This window comes from Xenia sp. Carnegie-2017, unplaced genomic scaffold, assembly GCF_021976095.1.
Source record: "Xenia sp. Carnegie-2017 unplaced genomic scaffold, XeniaSp_v1 HiC_scaffold_14, whole genome shotgun sequence".
Taxonomy (NCBI): Eukaryota; Metazoa; Cnidaria; class Anthozoa; order Malacalcyonacea; family Xeniidae; genus Xenia; species Xenia sp. Carnegie-2017.
In genome coordinates, this window is record NW_025813447.1 from 314,024 (window position 1) to 337,693 (window position 23,670).

Here is a 23,670-nt window from a genome sequence, read left to right on the forward strand (position 1 = left end):
TCCAGAAATCGCTCAAACACTTTTTTCAATAGAAACTTAGCCGACCACAGAATCACTTGGCTTGTAGCTAAATAGTTTAAACAAACGATAACTTTCCCTATTCCATCGTAACAGACCGTGCGCCACAAACTTTGAATTAATTGATATATATAATATATTATACAATTGCATATTAATTGTTAATTATATAGTATATATAATATACATCAATTAGTACAAAGTTTGTGGCACACGGTCTGTTACGATGGAATGGGGAGCGTTATCGTTTATTTAAACTATTTAGCTACTAGTGATTTTTTGGGCCGCCAATGGTCTCATTAGAAGTCAATCTTTCTGTTTCCCTTATTTCTTCTTGCCCTATATGATTCAATGGTCACAACTGATGCAGAAAGTAGTACGTTTCAGTTTCTAATTTTTGAGTAGAATATTAACAAAAATATCTAACTGTAAATTAAAACATGAGTACAAATTATTATACTAGTCCAGTTACACGTAATATTGTAATATTGTTTAGTATGGAACCTTGTGGATATGAGAAGTGTATTATTTTTCTGTGTTATATCATCACCAGGGTAAACTAATAGAATAAAACTTGGTTGTCAATCTGGCAACCTTAGGGAAATCCTGTAATTGCCACAAATCTGTTTTTTGCCTGATTAGCATAAATCCAAGATGGCCGCCGTGGGAGCAAATCAGGCATAACTTCCTTCAGATCCTTGGCATGCATTACCTTACCGGCTCAAATGCAACCTCATACCTGTGTGGGAAAGGAAAGGCTTCAGCCTTGACAACGCTGCTAGCTGAAGATTCTCCACGGCTGAGTACTGTTTTAGACGAGATAGATGCTACGGAGTAGCAATTAGTCGAAACTGGGCAATTGCGCCTTGAATGGCCGTGAACGTGGAACATCTATGAGTGAGGCTAGGTACCGTATATACACAAGAAATTCAAGAAAACTTCCTAAGATAATGTCGCTGCCACCAATTCAGAATAACGTCTTTTATCATATCTGTCGTGCCCATTGCAGGTTATACCTCCAAAAGCTGTTGACCAGTAAACTCCGCCAGACCTCGACACCATTAAATATAATTGGAAATTAGAAGATGGCCTACCTGCCCCAACAATTGCGCATCAATTGGCAGGACCTCCAGACCTTATGAATGTAATAAGATGTAGATATAAAGCCAAGGAAAAGCATGCAGCACCAGGGCAGCACTGGTAGCTGAAGCTGTCACAGCTACAAGATATCAAGCACAGAGACGACTGCGACAACAAAATTACATGGAGTTTAACCCCACGAAAAGACACCAATTACAAAAAATATTGTCGAAATCGGTTTCTCTGATTAAAATAATGCGAGGAAGTTTAACAGGGATAATTTCCATTTAGTGGTTAATACGTTATGCTTGATTCCTTCCACAGCGACACATGGAATAAGAATATACAGAAGAGTCACTGGTGTCGGAGCCTTTGATGTTTTCGTCCTTGCGCATGTCGTGCCGCGCATGGTGACCGCCATTATTCCAGCCAGATGATTAAGGTTTATGACTTTTTCCAAACCTTTAAAATGATCCGAAGTCATTTTTTAAGTCAAAATATACTTGAATTAATTTTTAAGTATTGACGTCATGTAATTTTAATGGTTGGAAACTAGTGACAAATCCTAATCATCTGGCTGGAATAATGCCCGACATGAGGACACGTCAAGACACGTTGTACACCTGAGTGACCTTATGTATAATCATTATTCTGTGACAGCGGCTATCTTCGATGTATGCAAATCAGGCCAAACAAATATGGAGGGCAACGAAACTGAATGATAATCGGCAACAGAATATACAGCCTGTGTGCCAATTACAGGATTTTCCCAGATGCCAGATTGACAACCAAGCTATACTTCTTTAGTTTACCTTGTAGATGATATAACTACAGAAAAACACTACACATCTCATATCTGAAAGGTTCCCAAATTGGAAACTGGACTATACGATCCATTAAGTATCGTGTCAGTAATTCTCTTTGTATCCATACGCTACAACAGACAAAATATGTCTAAAACTTTAAGGAGTAAATGGATTTTTGGCATTCTTCTTGTATTTGTTGTATTGCTAACATTTACTTACATGGAACTTACTCAAAGGGTCATAATTGAACAAACTAAGATCTTTCTTCCTCAGATAAATCCTTCGTTTGCTGCATTTTGCAAACGTATTATCAAGGGCGATCGTGATACCATTACAGAAGCTAAAGAGATTATGGACCATTCTTCAAAGCATATTACTTCACCAGAAGAATATATGAATCTGACAAAAGATTGCAGTAAATTTAAGAGAGTAAGAGGTTATATAATGACAGCTTTAGACGCCAAGGAAAGAGACTTTCCTTTAGCTTTTAGCATTAATATTTACAAGCATGTTGAACAGTTTGAAAGACTTCTCAGAGCAATATATCGTCCTCAAAACTTCTACTGTATTCATGTGGATAAAAAATCCCCCGATATATTTTACCATGCTGTTGAAGCGATCGCTGCTTGCTTTCCAAATATATTCCTAGCCTCAAAACGTATAAACATATTATGGGGAGATTTCACGATCCTAGAAAGCATCCTTCTTTGTTCAAGAGATCTTCTCAGTCATGAAAAACCATGGAAATACCTAATAAATCTCACAGGACAAGAGTTTCCCCTTCGTACGAACAATGAAATTGTAGATATACTCCACAAAATGAATGGATTTAGCATTGTCCCCGCAAAACTGGCAATCGATAGGTAAAAACAATTCAATTTCCTATAAATACAACACAATATCTTAAACTTCAAAAAGTATTAAATGACACTATAGGTAACTTTGTTTGCATTTGTGTTTAGCAAAACCAGAAATCGCTTCCTCTATGTTCACCGTGACTTGAAGAGGACCGAGATATTAAAGAAAAAGTTTCGTATAAATTTTACGTTTTATAAAGGTTCTGTGTATACAGTACTTACAAGAATGTTTGTAAACTATACTCTTTATGATAAACTGGCCTTAGATTTCTGGGAATGGCTTAAAGACACTGCCCATCCAGATGAAACCTTCCATTCAACATTATACCAAAATATAAAACTTGAAGGACACAGAAATGGCAAGTATTGCATACGTCTATGTATTTGACGTTCGATCTCATTTCTCAAGTCCACAGACAATCATTCATTTAGCTTAGCAAAAGTAAAATAACAGAAAATAACAAATATCTTTTATTCTGCTAAGAGAAACTTTGTAATTTGTTTAAAAGGTACCGTTAAGAACCCGCACACTCGTTATGTGGTTTGGCACAAAGATCGTTGTCATGGTAAAACAGTTCGTGATGTCTGTATTAATGGTGTTGGTGATCTCAAAGCCATAGCAAGAAGTCCCGCTCTATTTGTGAATAAATTTTATTTGGATTATGAACATTTGGCTTTGGATTGTTTAGAAACATGGTTTCAGGAGAGAACTTTATATTATTATGCATCTAAAGAAAGAATAAAAGATGAAATTAGTTAAAGCAGAGACAACGAAACAGAGTCCTGTTTGGGGCGTGGCCAAAAACTCTTTCCATGACGGAGCAATTTATAGTTTGAATTTCTGCGCCCCGGATATAGAGTATTTTCTTTCGCTTTTCGCCCCCTCCCTCTGCAGGGGCTAAGCATTTGAGCTTGGAGCTGTAATATTGTACTATATTTCGTGAACTGCGGTCGAAATTTTAGAGAATATTTGTAATGGTGTACCGCTGAGAATGTGTTATAGCAGGCTCAACTGTTATTATTATTATTATTATTGTACATCAAAATAAAATTAACTATTTTTATCAAAAAAAATCATCACGTCCATTCACAATGCCATTACCAGCGGCTTTACAAGCAAGACTGGCTAAGCGAGGATTAATAAAGTCAAAAGAAAACGGTATGAACTTGAAATTTACTAAATATATTTCACATATTATAACCTCGATGTTTACTCGTAGTCGGAGCCAAAGAAAACTCTGGTCAAACTATTTCTACCGATGTCCGTGCTGAGAAATCACCAAATGTCTCCAATCCATATCATGAAACTGTGGAGTTAAGTGGGAAACGGACTGTTGCCTTCGATGGTAACCAGGTTTCTGGCCATGTATTAATTTATTAATTACACTCACTCAATGTTTTCTAATGGAGCGATTGCAGAATATCCGTCCATTCATACACGTGAAATATAAACTTGACCCTGACCCTAACATTAACCCTGACACTAAAACCAAGTGGACGGGTATTCTGCAATTTAACCTTTCTAAATATATGACAATGTGTTGTCTTGTTTTCTTAGCAAGGTGATTATGAACAATTACCTGTCCCTCCTGGTTGGTTTCTGGTGCCAGAAAAAACTGTGGGTGCTAGCTATTACTGGAATCCAATGACAAATCAAGTGACATGGTTGCATCCTTTGAGTAAGTTTAAGATTTAATGCCTGAAATAGTAAGACAATAAATCATTTACATTTGTAAAATTTTAGATCCTAAAGCTCAAATAACAAACCCTATTTCAGGAGGAGATAGAGGTGAATATTACTTTTTTATTGATTATTTATTAATAAATAATGTGAAGTAATGATTTATTGTTTTATATGTAAGAAATCATGCCAAACACTATTATTCCATCTCCATTGGCGAGTGGCGATGATAAAGAACAACTATTTAATGTTGGTCGACATCCCAGTTTAGTTAAGGTGAGTTGGTTAGATTAACACAGCTTATTTATATGTATACATAACGATAAACATATGTGTAGTGGTGTTGAGAAAAAATCAAAAAACTACAGATTAATCCCGACAAGCTTGTTTTGTGATTAAATCCCCTGAAAAGTGAGCACTCATGAAACAGGCTTGTCAGGATGAATCTGTAGTTTTGTGATTTTTTCTCAACATCGCTACACATATTTACGCTCTGCTCTTGAGCATTGAGTACTGTTTCATACGGAGAATCATCAAATTTAAACTTCCTAAGGATAAACATATATACATAAGGATGTATTTTTTCATATATAGAAAATCATATGTGTTTAGGGATCACAGAAAAAAATGCAAGCTGCAGTAAAAAGGAAACAGCAAGAACAAGGTCTATAAATATGTTATGAAATCTTTTGAACTTTGTGCAGTTTAATCACCCAAAATGAATATTTTCAATAGAGGCCCGTGCAAAGAAGAAAAAAACAGACGATCTTGACCCTCTAGATCCTGCCGCATACTCAGATGTCCCAAGGTGAGCGATAAACTTATTCATGGTTAGTTATAGAAGGGAAGGAAGATTGAAAACAATTTCATTAAACTTTTATGATAGGAAAAACTTAGAATATATTAATAATATACTGCATTGCCAACTAAGATTCAACTTCAGATTTAATGATTACCGAGGTTATGAAAATCATTGTAAGCTACCTGTCAACATCAAATGATGAGTCATCATTCTGTCTGAGGATGTAATATTGTACTATATTTCTGTACTGAAATGATGAGTCATCATTCTGTCTGAGGATGTAATATTGTACTATATTTCTGTACTGAAATGATGAGTCATCATTCTGTCTGAGGATGTAATATTGTACTATATTTCTGTACTGAAATGATGAGTCGTCATTCTGTCTGAGGATGTAATATTGTACTATATTTCTGAACTGAAATGATGAGTCATCATTCTGTCTGAGGATGTAATATTGTACTATATTTCTGTACTGAAATGATGAGTCATCATTCTGTCTGAGGATGTAATATTGTACTATATTTCTGTACTGAAATGATGAGTCATCATTCTGTCTGAGGATGACTTTGAAATAAAGTCGAAAATTTACAGTTTACTTCTCGTCTTGTTTTGATTCATATTTTGCAATCTCAAGATGTCTTGTTTCTTCGGAATTTGTTTTATATTATACTTCTTTAAATTGTCGGCTGGTCATGGTTTCTACCTGTCAACAATTTGTATTTCATAAATTATAAGGGGAACATGGTCTACTGGTTTAATTGAAAAAGGAGAAGCTAAAACAGGAGTTGATACAACAGCCAATGGACCTTTGTTTCAGCAGCGACCATATCCAAGTCCTGGGGAAGTGCTTAGGCAAAATGCTGCCATCAAATGATACCTTGGTTATATGCTGGTAAGTATGACACACACATATTTTAGAGAAAAGACAAATTAAAACTATGTTTAAACAAGGAGAATTACCATACAATTGTATGAATATATTTTAAATCAGATTGGTTTCATCATTTTAGGCTTGGACAAAATCTCCATCTTGTTTTGTTCTTGAACTTTGAAATGTGTATATAATATTATGCCAAATAAAGTCATTAGTACTCCAATGGTTTGATTAAAAGAGATTGGATCTTGAAACAATATTACACCACCAACCAAAGTGATACAAAATTTTAAGTGTCCAACCATATTATATTTGTGTAAGGTTAAGGAAATGTTAAACACTGTCGTTATACTGTATTTGCATTTCAAAATTGCTAATTCATGTTCATTTCAAAAGGATATGTTACAGGAGAAGTATTTCCAATTATCCAGTATATTGATAAATTCACAGAAAAAGCTAAACTTCCAGATAAAATTACAAAGATCTGAAATGGAAATAACAATGAAATTTCCTACAGTGCAAGAAAACCTGTTATAGTCTACAATGAATTGATAATGACTTACAATAGCTGATGGTGGCCAATGTGTTAATAATCCACCTGTTTTTAATGGTGGTTCCCACCAAGGGAATATAAGTGAGAGTACCAATGCTGACAATGGTGCCTATGTTTTGTAATTATTTCATGTTTAATTAGATAAAACAATATTTAGTAGTTGATGTGTCTTTTTTACCTGATAGAATAACAATTGCATGGATGACAACTGGTGTTGCTGTTGTTTAGTGCCAACAAGCTGAAGATATAAGTTTGAAAACTTTAGCCTTAAATGTAATCTTATTGATCTCCATAATAAAAATCACTTACCACTTGATAAAGAGCCGTGACAAGGACACCAGTTGAAGCATAGATTGTCCCAATAATGTTGAATTTTACATCGTACCAAAAATTCAGAAATACACCAAGTATTATTGGAAACTAACAAAGAGTAAAGTTAAGTTGTAGGTGAGACAGACGCAGTTATTATAAGCCAAGAATAAATGATACGTACAATTGTCAGTATTATTTTCAGAGAATATTTCTTATGGTAAATCAAGCTGTGAACAATTAAAATTGTCGGAGTAGTCATAACTTTAGCGACTTGATAGGTACCAACTGTGTTGTTTTGTAGACTGAGATTTGTAAAAACAACGAAACCGCAAAAGCATAAACATAACGGGATCATTTCGCAGAGAGGAATCTTTTTGGGAGTAAATATGTTAAGAACTATACAAACTTTAAGTGCCAAGTATGTCATTACGAAATGAATGCATGTCAACGTGACGTTAGGAAATCCATAATTTGTATAGATCCATTTATTGCAAAAAACAATGGCTATACTGGAAAAAATATTTCCCACAATACAGATGAATAATTTCGTTGAAGAGATCATTTGTGATTACATATTTTGGTAATTTTACATGTGAATCATATTGTAATTATGAAAATACTTTCTTTGACAGTTGAGTTGATATTACATTTGTTGTTGATCAATGAAATTTGTTCATTTAAATGGAAGCATCGTTTTGCAATACTCATGGAAATTCTATGCAAATTATGAGAAATAATGATCATTATATTGGATAAAATTGCAATTATTCCATTGATTTATATTTTAAAATGTTGAAATATAAGAACATTATCTGAGATTGACAATATGTGATTATTAGTGGCATTATGTAGAAACTAGAGAGTCAACAAAAATAATGTATGTGTTGTATGAGTTAATGCAACAATTGATCGCTGAATCCAAAGACTTTTCTGCACTCGTAAAGCAGGTATGTACTCTCCTTCTTTTCTTATTTATTTGCACTATTTTAACTGTTTTTATGTTCTGACTGTAATCAATTTTTGACAAGATGTTGGCAATCAGAACACAGGAAATGGATATGACTTGGACGTAATGACAAAGTTGTGCTAAGCTTTAAGTGCTACCCATTCAAATTTACTTCTTCTAAATCCAACACAAGCATTGATGAAGATGAGTATCCTGATTTGATGCCTATTCATTTCGGCTACGCTACGAGAAATTCAAGAGTACGGAATGAATTTGAGGTGTTGTTATTGTTTCTATGGTAACGAACGCTACTTTCTCAACATGGCCGACAAAAGAGACTCGAAAATGGAGTATGACACTGGAGGCGTTTCAAATGAGGTAAAAATATGTACGAAATATAGAAAAAGTAACGTTGAAATAAAATTAATATTTTTTCTATTTACAGAATTCATCGAAGCATTTCGTGGACGACTTGGAAACATACCACGTTAGTTGCTTGACGAGTACACAATGAGAATGAACACTGTGGTTTCCAAATATTTGCATTTACCAAGGAATCAGCATAGTTTGTCTGTATTTTAGAACGTGGAAAACTTACAAGATACCATTACTGAAGGTTTATCACAACTTGGCCGTTCTGCGGATGGAACTATGCAGGTTTTTCTAACCCTGACGCTAAATGTGCGTGGTAAAATGAATAAATATATTGCTGAGTTTAATTATCCGTTTATTGTTAAAATAGATTATAATGTTGTTTTATCTCAACAGAATTTAGGTCTTCATGATGTATCATTTTTAAAGTGTTACAAACACCTGCAGACTATCATCTTATCACAAAACCAACTTTCAGGTTCATTTGTCTCTTGTTTTGGCCCTCGACGTTGTTCAATTTGTGAGTTTATCTTAATCCCTATTCTCAGATTTGACAGTTCTTGATAACATGGATAGTTTAGTCAAGTTGGATGTCTCACGTAATAAACTGACCAGATTATTGAATTTTAAACCATCTAAATCCCTCGTAGTAAGTATGATGATCTCATGTATTTTGATGTTTTGTTGTTATTTAACGTCAATTGTGACCTCCTTTCTTTGAGGATGTCAATTATGCTCACAATTTAATTCAAGATATTCCTGATTTGTCAGAACATCGTTCTCTTGTCACATTAATTCTTGATTGTATCCTTTTAAACACTTCATGTAATCGTAACTCACAGAACTTATTTTCTTCAATATTTTGTTGTTCAGACAATGTATTTCCTCAGCATGCTACAGATAATAATATTGATAAAATCGATGGACTTTCTTCGTGTTGCTCTTTAAAAAATTTACATTTGTCTTACAACAAAATTGAACGCATCGAGGGCTTGTTGAATCTACCAATAGCTTTTCTGAACTTGGTAAGAAATCTTTTTTTTGTATGAACATAGAAACATTACTGAACTATATTAACCCCTCTAAATGTACTAATATTACTGTCTTCATAGAGTAATAACAAGATCAAGCGAATTGAAAATCTAGAATCATTAAAATATTTAAAGGTAATTTGACACTGAACATGTCTAACAACATTGAACATGTCTAACAAGTAAATATAAACAATTTAGGTACTTGATTTGTCTTACAATTTTATTCGGAGTCTGAAAGGCCTCCAAGGTCATGACTTCTTACAAGAAATAAATCTGGAGAGTAATCAGATTATCGACATTGCTGATATCCGCTATATAAGAGAACTGAAATTGTTGAGGATGTTGAATTTTAATCATAATCCCATTCAAGAACTGAATGATTACAGACTGTCCATCTTGTTCAGACTACAGATGTTGACAACTCTTGATGAAACCCATGTGACTGCTCATGAAAAGGTATCCATTTCTGTTTATCAAGATTCTTTTCCTCTATCCATTTCTGTTCATCAAGATCCTTTTCCTCTATCCATTTCTATCCAAGATCCTTTTCCTCTATCCATTTCTCCAAGATCCTTTTCCTCTATCCATTTCTACTCGCCAAGATCCTTTTCCTCTATCCATTTCTATTTTCCAAGATCCTTTTCCTCTATCCATTTTTATGAGATCCTTTCTATCCATATCCAAGATCTTTCATCCATTTTCTTGATCTCCTCGATTTTCATGAGATCCTCTGATCCATTTTTTATGAGATTCGGATTTTATTTGATCTTCTTGATTTATGATTCTGAGATCTTTTTTTTATGAGATCTGATCGATGATTTTGATCTGATCCATTTTGATTTTATGAGATCTTATCGATATTTGATCTTTCATCGAGATCCTTCTCTATCCATTTCTACTCACAAGATCCTTTTCTATCCATTTTATTCACTAGATCTTTCTATTTTCTACCAACTGATGTCCTTCCACTCCATTCATTTCCATCCACTGATATCCTTATCATTCATCCATTTCCATTTTTTTCGTTTATTGATTTCCATTCAGTTTTCATCTGGCCACTCTGTATGTCAAGAGTGCAAATCTTGATGATTTGGTATTCAAACTAGATGTATTTACATACTAAGGTAAATGCAGCCAACATGTTCAATCCTTGTTTTGACGTCATAGCTGCACGTGATCACATGGTGCACGTGGTACGATCGTTAACACAACCTGCAAAAGTATTTGATAGGTAATAATTTCTTGAAATTTTATAAATCATAAAGTTGTCTTTCACTTTACGTAACGTTTCTTGTTTTTAAATCTTTTTACATGTGGTATATTTTATCCTCGTCAGTACTTTATCAAGTTTACACACGCCATATCCAATATTGGTTCTAACTGGACCTTCAGGCTGTGGCAAGCGATATCTTGTGAAAAGATTATGTCAGGAATTTCCTGATTACTTTGGAGTAGGGTTAGTAGTTTGTTAATATAATGTACAAGATTTTAATGTTAGTTTGAACGTATTTACTTGTATTTCTATGTACTAAAGGGTATCAACAACAACACGTACACAAAGAAAGAATGAAGAAGATGGTTTGGATTATTACTTTACCAGTCAGGAGGAATTTGAACATGATGTCATGAAGGTAAGTTTTTCATTACCTCATTACTTTGTGGATAGAAAGCGTGTTAGGTACGAAAAAGGGTTAGAAAGGAACTTCAGGAATAATGAGGGACAAGTGGTTGCTTAAAGGCTCAAAGGAATAAAGGGTTTTAATGACGAACGGTTGCATGGGTAAATGAGATTACAGGGTAAAAGATTTCGAGGTATGTGTGAGAGATGAAGAACGGAGTAACAGAAACCATGACCAGCCGACAATTTAATGAAATATAATATAAAACAAATTCCGAAGAAGCAAGACATCTCGAGATTGCAAAATATCAATCAAAACAAGACGAGAAGTAAACTGTAAATTTTCGACTTTATTTCAAAGTCATCCTCAGACAGAATAGGATTCTGTCCGAGGATGACTTTGGAGTAACAGAGGTTTTCAGGGAATGTATGAGGTAGGAAGAATGGTATAAACAGGGTGAAAGAGGATATCAGGGAATGTATTAGAGATGAAGAATTGTATATAGAATGAAATAGGTAATACAGCAATCACAAATATAATTCATTTCTTCTCAGGGCAAGTTTCTTGAGACGATAAAGTATGGCGGTTATCATTATGGACTAACTCGTCAGGCTGTCGAGTTTGTTGCAAGAAAAGGTCTTGCTTGTGCATTTCATATGGAATATGAGGTGGTATATCTTTGTTAAGACGATAACCAATCACCATAATCCTTGCCAGTTTGTTTATAAGTCCTTTTCATTTTCTATAGGGTGTACTCAGCCTGAAAAACAGCAGTTTTGAGCCACGTTATGTTCTTTTGCTTCCAGAAACTTCTCAGGTTAATATGCATCATTTAATTTGTACGATTTGTCTCCCGTTATTGTATTCTAGTTCCCATTCTCCTTGTAGGAACACGAGCGACGGCTGCGTGAAGACTGTTGCCATTCGGAATCATTGATAGATCAAGCTTTATCACGTGTCGACATGTACGCTGATATAAATAGACAAAAACCTGGATTCTTTGATGTCACTTTTGTCAATGGTAAACTTCCCACAACTCTTTGCAACTTAGGAGGAGGGGGCAAAGTTTCATTGATTTTGATAAGATTTCGTTCTTTTTCAGATGATATTGAAGTACTGTACCGTGAGTTAAAAATGCTGGTCCTGGATTATCTTGGATTTTCTCCGACAGCTACGACAAATTCTTATTACGTTGGTACTGCAGAAATTTTGTGCAGCACGGCAACTTCCGAAAACTACTCGAAGGATTCCGAAGACAGCACTGTGACGACATCTTCTCGAGCATGGTCACGACCAAAATCCAACATTTCCACGAACTTTGTGAGGAGAAACATAAGTTTTCAAAGTTCTGAGGTTTCATCGTTAGAGCTAGCTTCACTTAAAAGACGTCGCGCCTTGGCAAAGGCTGCTTTAGTCGGGATACCATACATCTCTAAGGAACATCTCTCTAACAATGGGTATGTGCATGTCAACTTTTCCTTGGTTGGGGATAAGGTCTATCTATAAGGAACATCTCCCTACTGTGGGTGAATGTTTGTATTTCGTTGTTTTGTAAAGAACTATTGCTGGTTTTATTGAATGCAATGCAGTGTGTAATAGTTAGTATTAGAACCACATCGTCCAAGTTGCTTCAGTCGTCCTTATCGTCGACAAACAAGACTAAACTCTCTAGGTATTTATATGATTGAGACAAGACGACAAGTTATTGACTCGTCTCAATCATATAAATACCTAGAGAGTTTAGTCTTGCTTCACACAAACGACGTAAGACTCGGGGGTTAAATGAGAAGTTTTTATAAGTTTCAAAGACATTAACTCTAATCATTATTGTCCTTATTACAGGCAAGTCAACGAGCTCAGGGAAAGAATGAATAGCAAAATTTCATCGTTACTTCATTTTCAACGTTCCTTCTCTGCTCCTGTAGATCAAAGTAACGTTTCATTGCTTATGAACACAAGTAATACCCAGAACACACTTCATTTCGACGATCACATAAGGTTCCTATTATTACCGCTGTATATTTGATGCAGACTGCAGGCGACAATTACAGTGTGGTAAATTTCATGTTTTGTTTATTGTATATATTCTAGATTTGAAGTCGACTCTGATGCAGAATCCAAAAGTTTTGGCATTTCAACCTCAGTCGGAACTTTTTTTCCTGTTTTTCATCGACCAGATGACGATGATTTAGGAGAAAGTTTTAAACTAGAAAGTTCTTTGGAGACTAGCTCAGGTCAAGGTCGCGAAGAGAACATGGTATAGTGAAAAACGTTTGTATATGGTTATAAATGTTTATTTGTTAAGTTTTTATCGTCGATATTACAGTTATATAATTCAAAAATTACATTTAAGGAGTGAAACATCGTTAAATGTTACATTTTATTAACATTGTGTTGTTTTCCAATGAGCGAAAGGTATCTGAAAAGAAAGAACAACGACAATTGAAACTTTATGTGTTACTTCAATACTAACGTGTTTACTTCAATGCTAACGTGTTTACTTCAATACTAACGTGTTTACTTCAATACTAACGTGTTTACTTCAATACTAACGTGTTACTTCAATACTAACGTGTTCACTTCAATACTAACGTGTTTACTTCAATACTAACGTGTTTACTTCAATACTAACGTGTTTACTTCAATACTAACGTGTTTACTTCAATACTAACGTGTTACCTCAATACTAACGTGTTTACTTCAATACTAACGTGTTACTTCAATACTAACGTGTTACCTCAATACTAACGTGTTTACTTCAATACTAACGTGTTACTTCAATACTAACGTGTTACTTCAATACTAACGTGTTGACTTCAATACTAACGTGCTACTTAAATACTAACGTGTTTACTTCAATACTAACGTGTTCACTTCAATACTAACGTGTTACTTCAATACTAACGTGTTGACTTCAATACTAACGTGTTACTTAAATACTAACGTGTTTACTTCAATACTAACGTGTACACTTCAATACTAACGTGTTACTTCAATACTCACGTGTTCACTTCAATACTAACGTGTTCACTTCAATACTAACTTGTTCACTTCCTTCTCCAACCAAGGTCCATGACAAAGACCATTCACCCAAGATTGAGGAAGCTTTTTAAAACCCAATTTACAGCCAAGTAACGCACCAGCGACAGCACAGTTAGTATCAGCATCACCTCCCTACGAAGTTAAAACACTTAAAAGTGGATTTTACAAAAATCTTTAAAGTTGCGACAATAATCGTTCATATACCTCCATTACTAGCGTTTCAATTGCTCTCCTAAAATCGTTTTGCCTTAGGGCCCAGAATCCAGCACCCATACATTTGAACGTATAACCATTTTTCTTACGATCATCTAACTTAAGTTGTTGAGGTGTTTCAGCAGATATATGGTGTTTCAGTTCATTAATCTAAATAACAAATAAAACACATTGTTTAACGGAAAAGCATTAACTAAGATATTTAATAATAATTCATTCATCTTACATGTCCTTCATCAACAATTTCTTTCTCGGCGTGATCATATGCTATCATCGTAATTGTTACAACATCTTGTTTTCCATTATTTAACAAATATTTACGTTGCAACATTAAAGCAATTGCTATGGTTACAGCAACACATGACGCAATACAACGTGGATCAGCATGTGTAACAAGACAAGCATCTCTTGTCATCTCTTTAACTTTCTCCAGGTTCGTAAAATTTAATGTTCCTATTATAGAGGTCCTCATCACACCACCATTTGGTGCCAAAAATTTGCCGCTACTTTCCCAGACATCTGTTGCTGCCTAGCAACAATACCATGGATAGTGTTAAACAAATGTAACAATAAAAAGAAAGACAATGACCATTAGGTACCTTGTAGGGATCATCCAAGAATAAGGGGTGATGAAGGACTGTAGCTGTTGTACCGCCCAAACCATTGCCACCATTATCACCGAGTTCTTTATATCCATAATACACCCAGTCATACAAATTTTTTGCAAAATCCTTCACATTGAACTGAAGAAAATCAATGAACAATACAGTAAATGGCAAACAAAAAAGTTAATTACTACGACATCTATTTCTTACACTTCCATTATTTTTCACCAATGTTCGAAGAATTAAAATCATTTGATCAGAATCATCAGTCCAATCTCCAATTTTCCATCTTGCACGATGTGAATCATGTATCTTCATGGTATATTCAAGATTTTTATATCCACCATAGAACTAAACAATTGACAAAATGTCAAAAACAGTAAAGAAATGTTTTCATTCTTATGGATACAAACCTCATGAGCGTCTTTTTTACTCATGACCTCAGTAAGCACTCCAATGGCATCTCCAATACAATTTCCATACAACACTCCTTTGATTTGGTCTTCCAATGTTAAATAACTTTCTTTTTGTTCTTTATCTGTCATCTTCCCTTCTGGTAACACATTTTTTGCTGAAACACCCTCTGCATTGTGTGATCTTTGACGCAGTGAATCTTCACCATTTACTATCAAACTTTCTGTCATCTTCGTCTCAACTCCTTCACTTTGACTCAATTTGTCAACCATCATCATCTCTTCTCCTGTAGGCAATTGATCTGTTGATCCATTATGAACTTCCTGAGCAAATCGATCTGTTGATCCATTATCACCTTCCTCAGGCAATGGATCTGTTGATCCATTGTAAACTTCCTCAGGCAATGGATCTGTTAATCTCAATTTGTCAACCATCATCATCTCTTCTCCTGTAGGCAATTTCTCTGTTGATCCATTATCACCTTCCTCAGGCAATCGATCTGTTAATCCATTATGAACGTCCTCAGGATATGGATCTGTTGATCCGTTATGAACTTCCTCAGGCAATGGATCTGTTAATCTCAATTTGTCAACCATCATCATCTCTTCTCCTGTAGGCAATTTCTCTGTTGATCCATTATCACCTTCCTCATGCAATGGATCTGTTGATCCATTATGAACTGCCTCAAGCAATGGATCTGTTAATCCATTGTAAACTTCCTCAGGCAATGGATCTGTTAATCCATTATCACCTTCCTCAGGCAATAGATCTGTTGATCCATTACGAACTTCCTCAGGCAATGGATCTGTTAATCTCAATTTGTCAACCATCATCATCTCTTCTCCTGTAGGCAATTTCTCTGTTAATCCATTATCACCTTCCTCAGCCAATTGATTTGTTGATCCATTGTCACATTCCTCAGCAAATTTCTCTGTTGATCCATTGTGACCTTGACATAATAATATTTTATGAACTGTCAGAGGTATTTCATTGGGTTTTTTGCTTTCTCATATTTTATTATGAGATTCTCATTATGAAATTCTTTTACTTTTTTATACTTTTCATAGTTTTCTTGTACAGTTTACCAAAATTACTTAAGGGACTAGCAAAATCACCACGATCTGTACCTAACGACTTTTTACAAATTTGTAGAAACTTTTTAGCTTTTGTTATATTCTTCACTAATGAAATCCAAATCGAGGACTATTTTGCGTTTTTTCTTTTTATATACCATTTTTTAGAACCAATTATCAATTATTTATGCTTGCATTAGTTTAAGCTTGCATTTATGCATAACTTATGAAATTAGAGCATTTAAAAACAAAGAATTTAAAATAGCTTGCGATTTGAAAGCTAAGCGTTCGTGTAGGCGTCAACCAAAATTCCTAAAGCTTTTTAGCTTAAAAAAACATTTACTATGTCTTAATCCTATTTTTTCCAACTCCTTTCTAGCTGTGTCATTTTCATGTACAAACTACTTCAAAAGTGCTATTTAGCAATTTGATTTTTATTCTGCAAGTATTCATTATTTGCTAGTATTTGCTGTCAGATAAATTGACCATCCATCACTTTTCATTTTAAGAAAAATTTTGACAATTGTAAGAGTTCCCGCGAAGAAATTCCCATAAAAGTCAAACGATTTGATAAAAACTAAACGGAGTTTAGAATACTTAAAATCAAGAACAAGAATTTTGTTTTCACCTTGCCCTGCCTCATCCACATCTTTGACGATATGTGAAATATCAAAAACAGAAGTTTCTTCCTCTGAAATAGCGGGCATTCCATTTCCGTTCATACAACTTTTTTCTTTGTCATTTTTATCCTTATCTATAATAATGAAGAATTTGTAATAAAAAATTAAATAGTCTTCTGTATATGTACAATGCTGGTATTAATTTTTAGGTTACGAACTATATAATAATAAACAATAAGAGTGGAAATAATAATGAGAAAAACGTACAATGACTGATAGTATCAAAGATTATCATAATAATATCAATATTACTTAAAAAATGATCAACCAACACATGGTGTTAATGTTATGTAACAATATTGTTTAATTTAACGTACTATTTAACGAGTACATAATTAAACCATACATGGTGAAAATTTCAATGCTGACCTTTAAGTTCTGAATTGTTTTTTAATTTTTTATTTGACCTGATAGCTGCGTGCACCCGAACAGGGAGATCAGGGAATGTTTTGAGAAAATACAACTTGTGATCGCCAATCTTATCATATGGTTTTGGTCCAGGCCAAGGTCGATAGTTCCAATGCAGCCCAAAGTTTCGAATAAATCTCAAGCATTCTGTCCAAGAAGATCCATACTTACGAATTTTTCCAATCACCTCATGTTTTGTAAAATAAGCATATACATCACTATCAATTTGACTTCTCCAGTCTGAAGATTCATTATTTGTTTGATGGACCACTCTTGACTGGGTATCATTTGTCTTAATTGACAGTTGGTTCCCAACTTCACATAACATTTTAAATTTCTCGTCATCTGACATAAAAAATGGGTGTTTCAACGCCTCGTTGGCAGATGGCCTGTCTTCCGGCAAACGATTTAACAACCACATCAAAAGGTCTTTCAGCGTTTCATTCTTGATTTCATCCAAGCCAACAGGGTTTCCTTTCAACATGTTGTCCAATCTATAACGTGTCACTCCAAAAGGATGTTGCCCTTTTGTTGCAACATAATAAGCCACCATTCCGGCATTCTAAAATAATAAAAAACGTGAAAGCAAAAATAAAATGTCAGAAAATTTAATTTAAATGTATGTTCTACAAATGTTAGTATTTCCTACACCTACATATACATCAGATTCTTTTTTGTAACGTCCTTTATCTACTGTGTCTTTATCTTCCCGATATGACTCAGGAGCAATCCAATACTCAGTTCCCGTGTTAGCTTTGCTTTCATATGTGCTAAATTCATCATTCAATATTCGACTAATTCCAAAGTCCGCGATCAAAAATTTGCCATGCGAGTCTCGGAGAACATTGGAAGGCTTCAAATCGCGATGAAGAATAGGATTTGGGTCAGTATGAAGATCAGTTAATCCATTTAAAATTTGTCTAAGAATATTAGGAAGAGCTTTTTGAAGATCTTCTATGGTAGAATCTTCCACAAACTGCTTCAATGATTCTTCGCATAAGTCTAATATTAAATAAACATAGTCCGTTCCAGTATCTTCCTCTAAGAAGTAATAATTCACAACATATTTCGACTCCCTTGCATTAAATTCATTTAAAACTTTTTTTTCGTGCTGTGCAGGCTGTAGGTAGTTATTTCTACGCATTCGTTTTACTGCTTTGCCGTAGCCATCCTTTGTCAGTCCAAGAAAGACATCGGTTCCACTGCTTCCTTTGCCAAGGCTAAATCTGTCCGAGAAAATTACACGTAAATTGCCAATATGTTCTGATTCAAGATAACACAATTCTGACAACAGTTTTCCATGCTTGACAGAATGACCAAGATATTTCCACTTTTGAAACTGAATTTCTTGAAAAGGCATAAAAAAGTACCACTTACAAAGGGGAGTGAAACAAATATATTCAAGGAATAGGTATATCGAATTCACCCTGAACACATGGGATAACCACTTTATATATTGATTTAAGTCTTATAAATTACTGATAACGACGTACATTTATTCAATAAGCAAACATGTATTTGTTAAGATTGAGAGTAAGCTGATACAAAAAATCGTTCTTTATTTAGAATGTAGTGCTTTTTAGCACAACCTATGTTTAAGTTTAGAAAATTGCTATCTAATGAATAACACTATCCAGGCTTCATGCAACTGGCCACTGCTATACACCCAAATGTTTATTGAAATATTTTGAGCTAAGAAAAATTAGAGTTTCTGGAGCTTATTGTTATTATTTAAAGTATATATTTCATAACGGAAGATAACAGAATGGCTCTACTTTAGCAATAGATTTTCACCCTCTTAACGCCTTACATCATACCTCTATTATTTTAGTTTAATTAAGTCTGTGGTTCTTTAAATACTGCTTCGAAACAATGCATAATATAAAGTTAATAACATGCATAATTTTATGAATATGAGTCCTCAATTTATTGATCTTTCCACGACTATGATTCTAACTATAATATAACAAAATAGCCATTCATTTTTGGTAAAGGCAAACTGTGAATCGCCTTTTTAAGAAAAAACTTAACTTATTGATTTTAATGATTATTTGCAACAACGGCATTATTTGGTTTTATTAAGCTTTCACGTTTAACTGTACATTAATGATTTATTTGTGCAATTTGCTTGCCTGTTTCCGGAGGCCATAATTCAACACAAGATATTGACCAATTTTAGTTTTGCAATTCTATGCAATTGTAATGGTTTCCTACATTGTTTTTGTTTTTGCTAATGTTACTACCGTATTCTTTAGCTTGTCATTTAAAGAAAAAACTTCTTTTGGCATTTATCTCACTTTGACCTTTACTTAAAACTGTCCATTATTGAATCATAATTAATTTGACATAAATCCTATGGATTTTTCGTCTTTAACTTTATGAAGTGTTTTCAGCCTGCTCAGATAAAACACAAAACAAAACAATTTTCATTTCGACAACAGTTTGCTACCAAATGACAAAAGATAAAAGAGCAAAATCCTGTAAAAAGATCATAATTTTTTAAACAATATGTGACATTTTAGCCTTTTTCTTTTAGAAATTGAATAGGCCACCGAATATGTATATTTTTAAATAAAAATGAAAAAACTAGGAAAATAAAATCATATAAAATTTCACAATCTAGCTGATAATTCTTTTATTATATTGTTTAATAAAACGCTTCCTTGTCGCCAGGCGCAAGAAAAATCATAAAAACTTGGATGCATTAATTTTTTTTAATTCCTCTCAAAAGATCAACGACAACGTTTTTTTGATATTATTTTGAGCTGCATGGGAAATGCCTTCGTTTTGACTGTATTTAACGGACAAAACAGAGTACACATACCTTGTTTGCTTTTTTGAATGCCACGTGAAGGGTTGTTACCCATCATATAAGCAAAATTATCTCTCCTCAAATCTATAACATAACTTAACATAAGCATAATTTTATAGTACAAGCATATGGGTATAATTTGCCTTGGATGCAAAGAAACTTGGCACATGATGTCGATTTTTATTTTATTTATGTATAAATCATTTCTGGTTCGTATGAATAGTTGGAACAAAAAATTATTTTATGATTTTGGGAATTAGTGTGTCAACGTGCATTTCTACAATTTTGTTTATACTTTTTTAGAAATTGACTGGATCGCTTGCAACAGCAGCAACAGCAATTGATCTTTAACGATAAATCGTGCATTTCATTGGAGCTTTTTCTGTGGCCTTTATTCAATAGTTAACATATTTTCGACAAATATAAAATATTGAAAAAATTTCTTTTTGCCATTGTATGTCTTTTATTATAGCTTTCAGTACATTTCTAAGGATTTGCTTGTGTCAGAAATGAAATCCTTTATGTAGTTGTACGGGTAAGATAGATATGTAGATAGATAGGCAGTGACATTATGGCGTAAAAACCACTTACAAATTGACGGTATGTTCCGAGAAATCGCATATTCGTTAACCACCGGAACGTACAATTCTCATTTTCTGTTTGTCTTTATTTAAGATTTTGTGATGAAGAACAGGGCTAATTTTGAAAAATATAAGCAAATAACATAATTCAATTGATAAGAAAACATCATTTGCTTTTCAATGCCCACGTTAAAACATTTTTTAAGGTACCTAATAATATTGACCGGCTCGTATTTTTCAATTCCATCAGATATTATTTTTCACTACACTATGTAGCCTGCACAAACGCAGCTAGAAGAAGGTATCTTATTTTCAATGTTCGTTAAAACCAAGACTTTTTAAGGATTGGGCATCATCAACATTAAGGATGTAGGAAAACATTTTATGCGAGCTCCATCGCTTTTTCATGTTATTTATTACGTTTGCCATGTTTTCTAGGACTATAAAAAAAGGCACATAGATTTCTTTAACACACCAACACATAAACTAAGCCTAAGTAATGAACAATAAGATTACGAGCTTGAGATTTCTATAAGCTAAAAATGTATGAGGGTGAAGGCAAAATCATCACCAGAAATTTTAGATATTGCTCACACGCCTAGATTCTGTAATCAAATACGACTGCGCGGTTTCATTACAAATTTTGTAAGGCTTGAAATAAGTTTTGAATTTAATGCAACTTCCATGGGACGTAATATCAATTTTAGACAAGAAATACTTCTGTACTGTGATATAACAATTGTTTATTATTTCAGTCTTTCTTTGAACAGGTTCCCTTACAAAATTTTACAAAATGTTTTATGCAATGTTATATTTGCAAACAACTGCGAATAAGAATTAAAGCATTTGCAATAAAAAATTGGCATTATTCTATACTAACGGTACTAAAATGATGTGAAAAAAATTATTGTCGATCAACTATAATAGATGATGTGGGAATTTAAAATTCGGATTTTCCCGTACTGTTGCAATATTATACAAATATTATACAAATATTATACTAAAACTTAAAGTGACCACTCACCCGGCGGCTCGTGGCCACTTTGTTTTTATCACAATTGACGTCATACCCATGTATCTATAACTGTATAAACAACGATTAAATGTTATCTATTTGTTAAGTATCAATTATTAATATACATCATGTTATGACGAGTAAGATGCACAAATCACCACTGGTATGATAGAGAAAATAAAAAAAAGAAAAAGAAGTCTTCATTATTGACGATTTTATCGTACATAGAAAATTTGCAGAACATTTTCGTTTCCCATCAACGTAAAGCAATAATAAATGTGCATGCCCCTTCCCAGCATAAATTAACTTTAAGCTTGTCCCCTCCTCATGAAATTTTGAGACGCCACTGAAAACATGAATAATTATGTGAAATTTTCTATTTCTTAAAAGAGTTATGTATAAAGCTTACATCTGACGAGTTTAAGGGATCACAAATGTATATTAAATTGATTCAAATTCTATTTATGTTAAATGGTTAATTGAAATTAGCTAAGTTTCGCAAAGAATCAACGCTAAGATCATTTCATTCCTTGCATAAACTTTACATTAAATGTTCATTTACAAATACAAAAGTGTCCATAATGAAGGATTACTATTTGCTCGTGTAGTATACTTAATATATACTTAAGGATAAAATTGTAGTTTTTGTGTATTTTCTTCTTCTCATCAATAATATATACTTAATATATATTTAACAATGTTTATGTTAAATGCTGAATCTTCATATATCATCGATGAATATAATTCACATTTATGATAACGTCTATAAATTGCAAGCATGCGCAATTTTTGTTCGTTGTTTATTCAACGTACCTTTAAATAATGATGTTTAAACTTTTACATTTTCAGAAATCCGACCTAACAAGCTATAAACACCAAAAGTATCTTTCGAGTCGATATGTGATAAATTATTCGTAATCTGCTTTAACGGAATTTCAATCATTTTGAGAACTTTGTTATGATAATAAAGATACACCTTATGATTTCAATTGTTGCATGCTCATAGCACATTTTAACTTTATCGTGAGGAGAGAGATATACAGAGAATATAAAAAAGGCAACTTTGATATTCTATCATCAGTATATTGTCTTAAGCACAAAATATTTTGGCCTTTGGGAATTTAAAATCAGTGACTTCGAATAACAATTACAAGCCTTCTGAAACGCCACAGACCAAAATCTTTTCCATTGTAAACCAAAGCAGTTAATATTAATATTAACTGTTGCCTGTTTTTATACACCTAGTATTTTTTTGAGAAATTAAGAACTTTGACTTTGAAATACATAACACATTCCTTATAATATCTTTGCAGTGGGACACTTCTAAAACGTTTGGTCCAGGGGCGGATCTAGGGTATGTCAAATCAGTCACGCGACTGATGTTTATAGTTCAAAAATTATCTATAAATTTAATGATTAAAATTTTAAAATTTTAGCTATGATTTCTTTAGTGCTTGGGGAATCGTGGCCGTTATATGGCAGCGAAACCCAACATTCCTGCAAATATATTTCAATGGACAAAAAATCTGTAGCCATAAGGCGCCATACTATTATTTACTTTATCATAAACAAATGTTTGGGGCTTTTCAGTTTATGATCATTGATCATTCAATCATTGGACAGTTATACTACACATTGTTTAAGATTTGAGAAAACTAACATTGATTACATGAGAAGCTGTTTACTATAACCTGTGATTTTGAGTCTTTTCTGATCCATGAAGCTTTTTATTTTGACAATTTGACTGGAATGGTATTAAACCTAGGTATTTCACATACATGAAATGTTGTCCCATGTCACATATTGTCCCCTTTTCTAACTGAACACCTCATGTAGAGATGTCAAGGTGTGTTGATCTACGGCTCATACC

General features: G+C 33.6%; 5 protein-coding genes across 5 annotated transcripts; 3 read left to right on the forward strand and 2 right to left on the reverse strand.

The window, feature by feature from the left end:
- Positions 1 to 1,720: 1,720 nt before the first annotated feature.
- LOC124435679 (N-acetyllactosaminide beta-1,6-N-acetylglucosaminyl-transferase-like) lies at positions 1,721 to 3,835 on the forward strand. Its single transcript, XM_046985641.1, has 3 exons — positions 1,721 to 2,767; positions 2,867 to 3,120; positions 3,271 to 3,835. Exons 1-3 carry the CDS (start codon positions 2,049 to 2,051, stop codon positions 3,519 to 3,521), a joined length of 1,224 nt encoding a protein of 407 aa, XP_046841597.1. The 5' UTR covers positions 1,721 to 2,048; the 3' UTR covers positions 3,522 to 3,835.
- Positions 3,799 to 6,833, forward strand: LOC124435685 (polyglutamine-binding protein 1-like). The gene is made up of 9 exons (XM_046985651.1): positions 3,799 to 3,920; positions 3,982 to 4,115; positions 4,320 to 4,440; positions 4,506 to 4,550; positions 4,624 to 4,718; positions 5,055 to 5,106; positions 5,178 to 5,250; positions 5,983 to 6,139; positions 6,258 to 6,833. The coding sequence occupies exons 1-8, from the start codon at positions 3,854 to 3,856 to the stop codon at positions 6,119 to 6,121; spliced, it is 726 nt and encodes a 241-aa protein (XP_046841607.1). The 5' UTR covers positions 3,799 to 3,853; the 3' UTR covers positions 6,122 to 6,139; positions 6,258 to 6,833.
- LOC124435681 (solute carrier family 35 member E3-like) lies at positions 6,189 to 7,548 on the reverse strand. The gene is made up of 6 exons (XM_046985644.1): positions 7,168 to 7,548; positions 6,984 to 7,094; positions 6,853 to 6,912; positions 6,685 to 6,783; positions 6,523 to 6,605; positions 6,189 to 6,433 (listed from the first exon to the last, which is right to left on the reverse strand). Exons 1-6 carry the CDS (start codon positions 7,546 to 7,548, stop codon positions 6,235 to 6,237), a joined length of 933 nt encoding a protein of 310 aa, XP_046841600.1. The 3' UTR covers positions 6,189 to 6,234.
- Positions 7,549 to 7,585: 37 nt separating this feature from the next.
- Positions 7,586 to 13,405, forward strand: LOC124435678 (leucine-rich repeat and guanylate kinase domain-containing protein-like). Its single transcript, XM_046985640.1, has 19 exons — positions 7,586 to 7,933; positions 8,015 to 8,310; positions 8,378 to 8,419; positions 8,515 to 8,613; positions 8,701 to 8,782; positions 8,853 to 8,953; positions 9,027 to 9,108; positions 9,205 to 9,329; positions 9,417 to 9,470; positions 9,537 to 9,794; positions 10,463 to 10,569; positions 10,675 to 10,794; positions 10,873 to 10,969; positions 11,512 to 11,625; positions 11,706 to 11,774; positions 11,846 to 11,978; positions 12,060 to 12,414; positions 12,800 to 12,955; positions 13,049 to 13,405. The coding sequence occupies exons 2-19, from the start codon at positions 8,200 to 8,202 to the stop codon at positions 13,218 to 13,220; spliced, it is 2,277 nt and encodes a 758-aa protein (XP_046841596.1). The 5' UTR covers positions 7,586 to 7,933; positions 8,015 to 8,199; the 3' UTR covers positions 13,221 to 13,405.
- Positions 13,236 to 22,724, reverse strand: LOC124435676. The gene is made up of 15 exons (XM_046985639.1): positions 22,614 to 22,724; positions 21,810 to 21,869; positions 20,796 to 20,900; positions 20,217 to 20,288; positions 18,048 to 18,739; positions 17,354 to 17,954; positions 16,933 to 17,058; positions 16,088 to 16,180; positions 15,231 to 15,529; positions 15,028 to 15,168; positions 14,812 to 14,955; positions 14,439 to 14,741; positions 14,204 to 14,362; positions 14,001 to 14,131; positions 13,236 to 13,376 (listed from the first exon to the last, which is right to left on the reverse strand). Exons 4-15 carry the CDS (start codon positions 20,260 to 20,262, stop codon positions 13,331 to 13,333), a joined length of 2,781 nt encoding a protein of 926 aa, XP_046841595.1. The 5' UTR covers positions 20,263 to 20,288; positions 20,796 to 20,900; positions 21,810 to 21,869; positions 22,614 to 22,724; the 3' UTR covers positions 13,236 to 13,330.
- Between the last annotated feature and the right edge of the window lie 946 nt (positions 22,725 to 23,670).